General features: G+C 41.1%; 1 protein-coding gene across 2 annotated transcripts in view; it reads right to left on the reverse strand.

The window, feature by feature from the left end:
- Nucleotides 1-5,953, reverse strand: part of LOC145888826 (uncharacterized) — a 36,092-nt gene extending 30,139 nt beyond the window's left edge. Inside the window, exons 1-9 of one of the 2 annotated variants that reach the window (XM_082979690.1) lie at nucleotides 5,047-5,953; nucleotides 4,719-4,787; nucleotides 4,153-4,206; nucleotides 4,038-4,073; nucleotides 3,887-3,979; nucleotides 3,749-3,799; nucleotides 3,623-3,676; nucleotides 679-3,359; nucleotides 22-253 (exon numbers count right to left, since the gene is read on the reverse strand). In XM_082979690.1, coding sequence (XP_082835816.1) covers nucleotides 22-253; nucleotides 679-3,359; nucleotides 3,623-3,676; nucleotides 3,749-3,799; nucleotides 3,887-3,979; nucleotides 4,038-4,073; nucleotides 4,153-4,206; nucleotides 4,719-4,787; nucleotides 5,047-5,128 — 3,352 coding nt within the window. In that variant the 5' untranslated portion in view covers nucleotides 5,129-5,953. The remainder of the gene's footprint in view (nucleotides 1-21; nucleotides 254-678; nucleotides 3,360-3,622; nucleotides 3,677-3,748; nucleotides 3,800-3,886; nucleotides 3,980-4,037; nucleotides 4,074-4,152; nucleotides 4,207-4,718; nucleotides 4,788-5,046) is intronic. The other variant, XM_082979688.1, reaches the window with a different exon arrangement.
- Between the last annotated feature and the right edge of the window lie 6,329 nt (nucleotides 5,954-12,282).

Consider the following 12,282-nt stretch of genomic DNA (forward strand, 5'->3'; position numbering starts at 1 on the left):
GCTCTGTAGCGGTGTGCAAACCTGTGGCGAGGAGAAAGAAATGCGTTGCCACGGTGACGAACTCGCACGATCTGTTGCTCTCTAGCGCCACGTCCTGAAACAGTGTGAAAATGTGGAAACAGACGAGTGCGACCGACAGGTTTATTTGCACAACGGTTCGATCGCTGCGAACTTTTTTTCGCACTCCAAGCAGGATTGCTAAGGTAACGAGAAGACAAAGGATAGAAATCGACTCTGTGACGTAAGAGAGGATCTGAAAACAATTGTTTTTGTTATTATTTGTTCTCGAATGTCTTCCGATGTATTTGACACGGACATCAGGTGTTTTATTTGGAGGTTTAAGGCTGGGGCAGTTTTGGACATGCTTGTTGGTTCTAATTGTTTGGGTTTTAGTGAAGGAAACCCCGTTACAAACCTTATTCTCACACTGATGACGGAACATTGCACAGACATACCTTCACGGTCTGCTGCACGTGCGCATTCAACCAACGAGGGGAGTTTCAGGGAAAATATTTTTAGACGCAAAAAACACCTTCGTGCTCGAAGGCGATTTCAAATTTTTTTTGGTATGCGAGGTTTGTTAACCGGGACGGAACTATCAGACTATCACCCTGTGAAAGGAGGCTTGTCCCTAAAAACGACTATTCTGCTTTTTCACAAAATTGAGTCATAACTTACCTTAACCGTGGAAGGAATGTTGTAAGTTTGAACTGACAACAATACAGCGAATAAAGTTGTGTGATCGCAGTGACAAGAAACACTCGAAACATTTCCTCCAATCAAACTGCATCCGTTGGTCGAAAACTTCCCTGTTGTGACATTGAAGAAACCGCACAATGTTTCCACTTGCTTAAACCTGGTTACACTTAAATCTCCGGTGGTTTGTGGTGAAAGTCCAGAAACATCCCGCGGGTCCACGGTGGTTGCGGTGAGTTGGATTGTGAAGTTCAAAGTCGCTTCTATCACCTCACTTGCGTCCAAGTCAACCACAACAATGCTTAACCCGGGTGCATTGGGGAAGGCGGTTGTCATGGTGTTGTATTCACCACTCTGTTCTTGCGAAGCAAAACTTGCGTCATCATAGCGCAGTGAATATTGAACCGCCTTGAGACCAATCCGTGTTGTGTTGGAAGCGGCGATCATCAGCTTGAAGTAGCTCTGGGAAAAGTTTCCCTCGCTAACCTCACCGATGTCCGAATCCTCAATACGTTCCCCCACTTGAGTGAGGTTGAGTACAGCCATGATATATTCGTTTACAGGATCGGAAATATTCCTTAGAATGTCGTTGTAATCTATTGGAGGAAAGGTGGTTGTTGGTGTTGTGGTTGACCATGTTGGTGCAGCTATGGTGGTGGAAGGCAAGCTGGAATCAGTGTGTTGCATGCTTGTTGTGGATGACGTAGCGAGCGAGCTTGTTGTTGGGGTTGTGGTCGGTAAAGCTGTTAAGTGTTGCGTTGGATTAGTGTCCGTATTAGAGCCATGCCATGTCCCAGGCATAGTGGCTGTAGTTTCGTTTTTAATAACATGCGGCATTGTAGAATTGTCAGTGGCGAAGCTTTGCGCATTGTCACCAGAGCTGGTTACAGCAGGGAATACTTTGCTGGTTGTAGCTTCTATGGTTGAGTTTGCCGGCGTTTTAGTACTTAATGGTGTGGTTTCGGTAATGGTGGTGGGTGGTTGTGTGGTTTCTGTAATGGTGGTAGTATGTTGTGTGCTTTCTGTAATGGTGGTGGGTGGTTGTGTGGATTCTTTTGTAGTGGTGGGTGGTTGTGTGGTTTCTGAAATGGTGGTGGGTGGTTGTGTGGATTCTTTTGTAGTGGTGGGTGGTTGTGTGGTTTCTGAAATGGTGGTGGGTGATTGTGTGGTTTCTGTAATGGTGGTGGGTGGTTGTGTGGATTCTGTAATAGTGGTGGGTGATTGTGTGGTTTCTGTAATGGTGGTGGGTGATTGTTTGGTTTCTGTAATGGTTGTGGGTGATTGTGTGGTTTCTGTAATGGTTGTGGGTGATTGTGTGGTTTCTGTAATGGTGGTGGGTGGTTGTGTGGATTCTGAAATGGTGGTTGGTGATTGTGTGGTTTCTATAATGGTGGTGGGTGGTTGTGTGGATTCTGTAATAGTGGTGGGTGGTTGTGTGGATTCTGTAATAGTGGTGGGTGGTTGTGTGGTTTCTGAAATGGTGGTTGGTGATTGTGTGGTATCTGTAATGGTGGTGGGTGATTGTGTGGTTTCTGTAATGGTGGTGGGTGATTGTTTGGTTTCTGTAATGGTTGTGGGTGATTGTGTGGTTTCTGTAATGGTTGTGGGTGATTGTGTGGTTTCTGTAATGGTGGTGGGTGGTTGTGTGGTTTCTGTAATGGTGGTGGGTGGTTGTGTGGATTCTGAAATGGTGGTTGGTGATTGTGTGGTTTCTATAATGGTGGTGGGTGGTTGTGTGGATTCTGTAATAGTGGTGGGTGGTTGTGTGGATTCTGAAATGGTGGTTGGTGTTTGTGTGGTATCTGTAATGGTGGTGGGTGATTGTGTGGTTTCTGTAATGGTGGTGGGTGGTTGTGTGGTTTCTGTAATAGTGGTGGGTGGTTGTGTCGTTGCTGTAATGGTGTTGGGCGGTTGTGTAGTTTCAGAAATGGTGGTGGGTGGTTGTGTGGTTTCTGTAATACTGGTTGGTGGTTGTATTGTTTCTGAAATAGTGGTGGGTGGTTGTGTGGTTTCTGTAATAGTGGTGGGTGGTTGTGTGGTTTCTGTGATGGTGGTGGTGGTGGGTGGTTGTGTGGTTTCTGAAATGGTGGTGGGTGGTTGTGTGGTTTCTGTTATGGTGGTTGGTGGTTGTGTGGTTTCTGTAATGGTGGTTTGTGGTTGTGTGGTGTCTGCAATGGTGGCGGGTGGTTGTGTGGATTTTAACACAGTTGTTGAATGTGCTGTGGATGACATGCTTTGTGTTGTGGATTGGTCAATTGCAGAGGTAAAATCAAAAGCACTCAAAGTAACCATGCCCATGCTTGTCCGTAAAATACTAGGTTCTTGTTGTAAAGATGAAAAACTACTTTCTATCATGGAAGAAGTAACACCTGGTGTTGGTGTTGTTTCTGCTTCTGTTTTTAAAGAGGTTCTTGTGGCAACAGTGGAGAGAGTTGTAGGAGCTGTGGTACCCGCCGCTGTACTTGTTTCTGCAGAAGTTTCTGTACCGTCTGTGACAGATATTGTTTCTGTTATTGTTGAACTTTTATCGGTGTGTGTTGTTGCTGTTGTTTCATTGGGCGATGACGTGGTTTGCTTCTGAATTGTTTCGGTTTCAGTTGTAGTTAAAATTGTTGTTGTTTCTGATGCTGTTGTATCTTCCACTGGATTCGTTGTACTTGAACCTGTAGCAACGCCAACTGGTATTGGTATTACCGAAAGCGAAAGCCAATGTTTTATTCGTTGGACAACTTTATGTTCTGGGGAAATGCGCAGGGAAATCACAGAGCACCACAGCTTCCATCGCAACTTTGTGAGTTTAAACAAATATTTTTCAAATTAATATAAACTGAAGTCAACAAAGAATTGCAACAAAATTGCTTTGTGATTGCCATGCTTGGGAAAAATCGTGATGCGAAAACTAAAATGGATACGTTTTAACACTCACCGCATGTGGACGACAGATTGAGGCAATCGTTGGGGGATTCCTGTCTCGCCGTGCCTAAAACAAATCAACAACAGACCATAGTAAAAATGGAGGAAAACTAAACGGAAATAGGTCTGTATTACTTACAATTACTGGCATAGAGTCGTATGTCTGTTTGGTTTGGTAGGAGAGAAAGACCTTTAAAAAGAGTTTTATAATAAACTTAAAATCGGTATATCGTTAACAAGTGATTTTTTCGGGCACTAAATTAACTTCTGCGTTTACCGGGAGGGAATTGCATCTTCACTTCAACTGCGCCCGAATTGTTGACATCTGGTATATTTCTCAAGCAACAAGCTTCACCGGAACAGTTTAGCCCTGCAAAATACACGGGCGGTTATAAAACTTCAACAACCACAACAATGTAACAACTCACTTGATATGTGCAACCCGTGGATTTTTCCGCCATCCCCTGAAACAAAAAAATGTTCCGTTTTGATTCTAAACAAACATACCAGAAAATTTAGTCGTTTAATAGAAGACCAACTTACATACTCCGTTGATACCGAGGTAAACATAAGCATCTCGGTTGAGTGGAGCAAATTCTGTAAAACATGTGACACGTCATGGTCAAGTAACATGCCCCAATCAAGTAACATGCCACAGTTAAGTAATATGCCACAGACTAGTAACATGCCACAGTTAGGTAATATGCCACAGACTAGTAACATGCCACAGACTAGCAACATGCCACAGTTATGTAATATGGCACAGACTAGTAACATGCCACAGTTATGTAATATGCCACAGACTAGTAACATGCCACAGACTAGCAACATGCCACTGTCAAGCAACATGCCACAGACGAATAACATGTCACAGATTAATAACCAGCCACAGATTAGTAACATATAACATTTAAGTAACATGCCACAGACCGGTTACATGCCATAGCGAAGTAATATGCCACAGACTAGTAATATGCCACAGACTGGTAACATGTCACAGTTAAGTAACATGCCACAGACGAATAACATGTCAGAAACTAGAAACATGGCACAGACTAGTAATATGCCACATTCAGGCAATATGCCACGGTAAAATTGATACAACTTACCGCATATACTGTTTACTAAATTATTGTACGGCGTACACAGCAAAGTGGGACAGGAGGGGTCTCCTCTACCTAGAACAAATAAATCACCTTGAAATAACCTTGTTTTCGCCTCATGTTGCGACACTTACTTCGAAAACGTATAAATAAAACTATTCTCTAAATTTACACAAAAGTACGTTTTATATGCTAAACACACATCATAGCACAAAAAAATGCTAATACCTTTTACATAAAACCATGCCGCTTATAATTGTGTTACAGGGATTGCTTTTATCGAAGGTATTTGGACGATTCTGTCATGGCGTTTTCTAAAATATTGATTACTTACTGCAAATGTTGTTCACGTTGGTTTGTGTCATCGAGTTAGCAAACAACGAACTGAGCACCAGAAGTGAGACTGCCACTCTCATAGTGATGATGATTACGTTAATTTTCAATGCAGGTTAACAAGAAAAATGACAGACAACACAGCATTCAATAAATATATTTTGTGTTTAAACTTTTTAGCTATCTTTTAATTAAGGTATATTATCTTTTAAGCACTAAAACGACAAAGGCTTATTTATATTCAGTGCACTTTTACTACACACAGATAAGATTTAAATGCTTTTGTCTAGTTGACTTATCCCGACAACTAAACAAACCTCAGCGGCAGTTAAAAACTCATTTCCCGGCGTACATATTCCCGATGTACGTCACAAAATTCCTGCGCGGACCCGACGTCAAATTACGTCATAACGTTCACATCACAAACATATTAGATTGGCAACGGTGGTGCGATTCGGTTGCTCGGTATTAGCGCTAAGATTTATCTGCCACTATATCAAGGTCACCTCAGGCGGTAAACCTATTGTTTTGGAAGAACTTGATTTGTTGCAGTGGTGTCAGCAAAGTAAATATACCTGTTATATCGATACCTAATAAACGACATGCTTTTGTAATTTATTCAATAAGGTTGGCTCTCACCACAATTGCGTTTATGTTGTTACCAACCTTGGCCGCTTTACAAAAATACTAGAAACATTTTAGGCGGCTCATTTGTATTCAGGAAACAATCGGAGTTTTCGAATTTAACACAATCTGTCCACGTCACTCAACAGTGCGCAGTGACGTATTCGTTGTGACGTGTGGTTCCTATAGCAACATGATTTGAATAAAATCAAAGTAGCCCCACAAAATACGCTTTACTGATTTCCCCCCAGGGCCACTGCACCTCCACACAAACTTGTTTGTTCGGAATTCTGCATGAATTTCTGTCAAGTTAGAAACTGTGTAAAGAGATGCTTGTGTGAGTAAACAATCTCAGCACCAAACTATCCCGTTGCTGTTAACACCACAGTAACTAAGATGCTTAACACAATGTTTTACGAAATTTCTGTTGCTGCCAGGCATATTGAAATTTAAAAATGTACTGCTCTTCTGGCATAAAATACACATGCTGTATTTCTTCGACGTTTCGTCTGCCATGCGGCGAGACTTCATCAGGAAATGCAGCACGTATATTTCATGGCAGAAGAGCAGTACATTTTAAAATTACAACGTTTTACACTCAAGGTTCTCGCAATTATACCGCAAGTTTCCGAGCACTGCAACTAACAAAGGCATTGACCACACACGCATGATATGCTGTGTAGCAACACGCCACGGAAATACATTAAAACACGCAATGATGTAGAACTGACATAAAGTGCCCGCATTTCAACCCACTCCGTCCAACAGTTAACATGCGTGTGGGTGTGGGCAGTTGGACTTTCAACGATGACACACGTTAATCACATGCTGCAAATTTAGTGACAATATTTAATATTTTCTACCTGAAATGCAACTTTTTCAAACGCCGCTTGTTGTGCGTGACACAGATGGAAACTTCACATTAAAATTACAATATGAAATAAAATGGTGTGTGAAAGCAAAACTGATGATGCTTTTAGCGGAACAGGTTTTCCCTAAAATAAAACCGCGTTTTGACACGAGGTCATATTAAATTGCAATTCATTTCACAAAAGCACATCCTCCAAATCAATAAATATATTCCGATATTTTGTTGGTAAACGTAATATCTTTGGGTGCAAAATATCTGGAGTTAAGTAGTCTTAATAAAAAAGTCGGAGCTAGAATGCTGTTGATCATAATGCCGGTAAACGTTTCGAACTCATACATCATCAGCACTTATGATGAACACTGTATGAGTTCGAAACGTTTACAGGCATTATGATCAACAGCATTTTAACTCCGACTTTTTTATTTAGACATAATATCTTCTTGATTAAATTTTGCTGCAATTAATTTTTATCAACGTGTATTCATTATATGTTGAAGCGAAGTCGTCAGTTGTGTTGTTGGTCTGAGTTTCATTTTCATTACAACGCACATTCACAACAGATGACAATTTTAAATAAAGTTTGTCATCCAACACCTACCAGCATGACGTAATAACCTTTCAATTAAAGTCGACTGGCTTAACTTTGCACATGAAAAACGTCCAACAAACCATTAGTGATGAAATAATTATAAATAGAAAACACCATTCTTTAACTAACAACAAAATAATCGAGTTATTCTTTAAAGTGTGAACAACTATCCTCGTTGCCACTCTACAGCTTCTGCATGCGCGTTGAAACTCTGCAGTGTTGGATAATTCGCATTCATTTCACCTTTCACTTTGGACAACTCACAATGCATCAAACTACGTGTTCCGTTACGTCACAGAATCACTGCCCATTCTTCTGCATGACCCGTCATATCTATATAGAGATAGTGATACAGTATATAAGTTCGCACCGCTACTGTTAAAGCTGATCCTACCTGTTTTCTGAAGCATTGTAACAAACTGATGCTGAAAGAATGCCTAAAACCCATGCACCGTATGCTGCCAGGCAAGTTACACGGAAATGCGCAAAATATCTAAATCAATTTTAGTCTGAGACTCGGCTCCGCGTCTTTCCAAAGAACGTTTTCTAAATATACACACGTGACGTAGCGCACAAATCATAGCAGACAAACATACATGGTTTGCACATAACAGGAAACATCTTGACGATCTACCGGCAACAAACCAATCAATCTGTCACTATCCGATGGAGTGGGTGAGTTTTCATATATTCTCGTGAAGCTTCAAACTGTTCTACAGGCAATCTTGATCACGAACACCCTTCAAACTTTAAATACGGGACGGGAATTCCTTTCGAGTCCCCTTTTTTTGTTGTGACGTCAGCAGCGTGCACTGGTGGATATTTTCGGTGTTATTCGACCCTGCAAACAATCTACAGCGGCTTCCTCTGCACCTTTCAATGCAACTTATCACCCTGGACCTTTGCACTTACAGCGTCAGTTGCGTTTCGTTCGGTATGCACCGCTTATAGTTGCGGGTAACTTCACGCTGAACAACGAGTCAAGTACCAATGCTTTGTTTACGCGTGATTCGCGGCGTGTCAGGGTTTGTTGCCATGGGAGATGTTGCCACAATGCTTTTCCCACAGAAATATTCCCCGAAGAAAAGTGTTTGGATGATTTTGAAAGAAAAGCTTTCAAATGTGAATACGAAAACACGTGGAAAAGTATACCCGATTCATCTGATGTTTATCGTTCAAAATCCCATGAGTCGTTAGTTTCAATTGAGAGCACGACTGACTGTGCAGCTATCGTCTATCTGTTATCGATGGGCTTAACGCATCTGGCGTGAGGAACAAATTCAATTACTTCCGCAGGCGCAAGTGACGTGGTTTGATTCATCCACACCCACTTGCTGTGTTGTGTAACACCACACTTGTAACATGTTGGTCATCAATGCAAGTAAACGCAGAAGTACTAGACCTTTGACACCGAACCTTGCAAGCGGAAGCGAAACTTTGACGGAACCCGTCGGGAAGAGTCGTGACATCCTCTGCAACTGAATCTATCTAAATAAAGATTTAACTCAATACGATTTTGGACGACTTGAAACTTGCGTGCGATGATCCACAAGAAACTTATGTACACGTGATCGGACGAATGTGGTTAAACCTTATTTAAAATGCCAACTTGTTTTACAACTGTTATTTCACTTGAAAAGATTTTGTTTAGCATTCAAAGGTTTAGTAATCACAAAAGACGTTTGGCAAAATACGTCACAACAGTTAGTCATACATTCTTGTAGTATTAAACCAAGTGATTATCAGCCCGCAGTATTGATAAATACCAAACTAAGCTTAGAACAAAAACCACCTAATTCAAACCAGTTTCATACAAGGCGTACGTATATGGTCATGTACATTTGCTGGAAACTCTGACAGCTTTGTATGTGATCTGATGACCGCTATATGTTTTCTACCCTCCCCCAAATCGCCACCACGCTTAAAACTGCTTGTTGACCTCAACCCTAAACAAAGCACGGAAATAAGTCAGCGATCATAGAAAGTTGTGAAATATATTGACCTACAACACGAAACCTTTAGTGATATTTTGCCCGTCTCAATCTATTCATCACAAGGCTTGTGGACAGTTCAGTAACCCTCGCGAATGCTTAACCAATGCCTTTGTTTATACACAAACTTCCTCAATTTATGCAAACCTGGTTCAATCTCAGGTCAAAAGTGCTTTGAATAATCGGGGCTTGGTTTGGACACCACATATAGTTTCTTCACATAGCCCCTAGCTTTCTGCTTGTTGCAACAACGCTAAACAACGGTTTTAAGAACTGCAGAATAAAATGCAACATGCACACCTGACCTTACACCATCATTACGGGCACCTGATATTACTTTTTAAACTTTTCGTTTCATCCCAATTACTCTCGCAATAATTGCAGAAACAGAGTTTCCAAAAACCTGTGGTTTCCATTCAAAAGCCTCCGAGCTAACTACACTCTGTTAACAGTCATACCACGCTCCACGACACTCTGCATCGCAAAAAAGTTGCACGAATTCTCGCAGCAAAAAAAGGTTTACGTCAAACTGGTGATGCGGAACCACTTTAGCCGATGGTTGCTTTTCTCCCAAACTTCAATCCGAGCTCGTTCGGATTATTTCTATTCTCGTGAATCTTGTTTTCCAGGGTTGATAATAAGTTTCAATATCTTAAAAACATCTTATATTTCTTCAATTATCCGAGCATCACCCCTCATATTTACTACGATCAGAACGATTTCTACCCTTTGTATCTGACCACTATTTGGGAAACAATGTATTTCCAAGGTTTAATTCTGTTGACTTTTGTATGAGACAAATACTTTTCTCTCAAAAGCAAGCATGGAATCTTTCGAGTTTAATTTTCCCCACGTAAAAATCACAATTAACTGGAGTTCAAACTAGGCATGACCGACTCCTTACACCATTTATATTCAAGTCACAACAACACTTTCAAACATGTGTCTGATTAATCCTCACGAGATTCTGGCTTTAAACCGCCCTAGCTTGTCTATTTCCAGAATCATGAAAAGAATTTATGTTGATCCAAATTATTTGCATACATGCGAGACAATACGGCGGCCTTCCGAGGGCTTCGTTAAGTTAATTCGTAAATTTGTCTACAAGTATTGCTGCGGATCAATGTAAAGTTAGACTAATTTTTATTAACTACGTCATGTAAATAAGAATTTCCGTACAACCACCCGAAGCCACAACAGCCTGTTTACCATTAAGTCAGGGTTCAACATGCAGTGATAAATTAATGTCCATCATTTCAATGCCACAACACGTAAATCATCAACATTGACCACAACTACATAGTTGTTGCCGCAGGAATACAGCCCTTCCTAACATTGAAACCTGCAACTCAATGGCTTCCATCGGTTTGTCACGAAACTGCCGATTGAATGTTGAATTTATATCGGGCCGCTGTGGTCTCTATTGAAGTTCATCCAATGTCTCCTTCATGCCATTGACTTTATAAAGGGAACCTCGCATTGATTTGAATTCCCCCAATTCTCAACAATAAACTTCCTTCAACCTAAGATCTGTGTTGTTCTCGCGTCCCAACTATTATCTGAATTTCTCGTGTATGGCGGCGTTGTAACGTTGAATTTAACAAATTCATCTTCATGTTTTACAGATTCTTCATCCCCCACAGAAGAATGGTTGCTGAATGGCAACGATGTCACTCGTCGAAGCAACTTTTTGACAGATTTACGATTTAAACTCAATATCTCATTTGCATAAAGCGCTCCTTCCTAAAACTAAATTAAGTCGAATAAATTTTTAAGTAAAAAACTTATTTCTTTGCAGCCAGACTTCAATGCAAATGTCTGACTTTCCGTTCTGCGGGAACCCTGATGGGTTTCCCCGATTCTACCGCAACCATCGTCTATTTAACGAGAATTGCTCCCAACTTTCCGCTTCATTTAACATGGGAGCTTGTATAGTTACCTGGGAATTTCACCCATGGCCAAGGAAGGAAACTCGATCTATTTTAAACCGCACTCGATCGCGGATCATTCCTTGCAACGCACTCGAATGACCTTTTCCAAATTGTTTCCTGTGTTCTGTGCGAATCTGCTATAAAGTTGAAAATACCTCGTCTGATATTTCCCTTGAATAAACAAAACTAACATCTTGTGTTCGTTGGGATTTACGCTCTGCATGCAACTGTTTGAAGGTTGGCAAACCTGATGTATTCAAGACAGTTTTAAAGAGCACGGAGGTAGCGCTGTTTGGTTTGGAACGAACAAATCTGTTGTTTTGAATTCAACAGGTGCTCGTGACAAGTTATGAAGGAGGCAAAATTCCTTTTATAATTGGTTGGTAACCGTTCCACCTGATTAGTTCCGAACGTTGTCGGGGGTAAAAACGCGTCATTATTGTTCATTCAACTGTAACGCGAGACGAATTTCCTCAGGTGCCATACGAGATGTGGGATAAACAAACCCAACAACACGGACCCTTACCTCTAGCATACCATGCTCACGTCAAAGCCTGCAATCTTCAAGTTCTCAAGTTGTGGTTGATTTTGGTTTCTGATGTAAGCGTTTACATTGGAAACAACATTGAGGGTTTGGACGATTGGTAAACATTATTCAATTGACGTCGAAACGTCTTTGCAACGATCAAGTTTGTGGTGCTTTTTTTCAAGCTGGTGGCCAGTTACCATGTGTATTGAAACAATATGAATGCTATCAACTGTTTCTATTCCATTTCATTTGGGGAGGCTTTCATGCAACCTGCCTCCATGTATTTATACAACGTCACCATTTCAAAGCCCATATTTGATTTATTGCTTTAACAGTTTATTTGGTTTGAGTTTTCTTGTCAGTAAGTTTGTCATGATGAATGCTGGTTATAAAATACTGATCACCTGTTTTGCATACAAGACGCGTCATCCAATGCAAGCCCTGAAACCATAGGAAAACGTCGCAAGATTTCGTGACAGTCACGTGCTATTTTTAGTTGCCACGGGAAACTGTTGCCGGAAACGAACAAAGCGAGCAGCGAACCGTGACGCCCCTGATAGGGTCACGTGCGATGTTTGGGGTTTCCCGAATATTCTAAAGTTTACTAAATAAATCCTGTCTCCATTATTTCAGGGTTTCCAAAACTTTTTAGGGAACGTCCCATATTTGCCAATTTGCTTTTTCCGCGGCTTCCCAATCTTA

This window comes from Ascidia mentula, chromosome 2, assembly GCF_947561715.1.
Source record: "Ascidia mentula chromosome 2, kaAscMent1.1, whole genome shotgun sequence".
Lineage (NCBI taxonomy): Eukaryota > Metazoa > Chordata > Ascidiacea > Phlebobranchia > Ascidiidae > Ascidia > Ascidia mentula.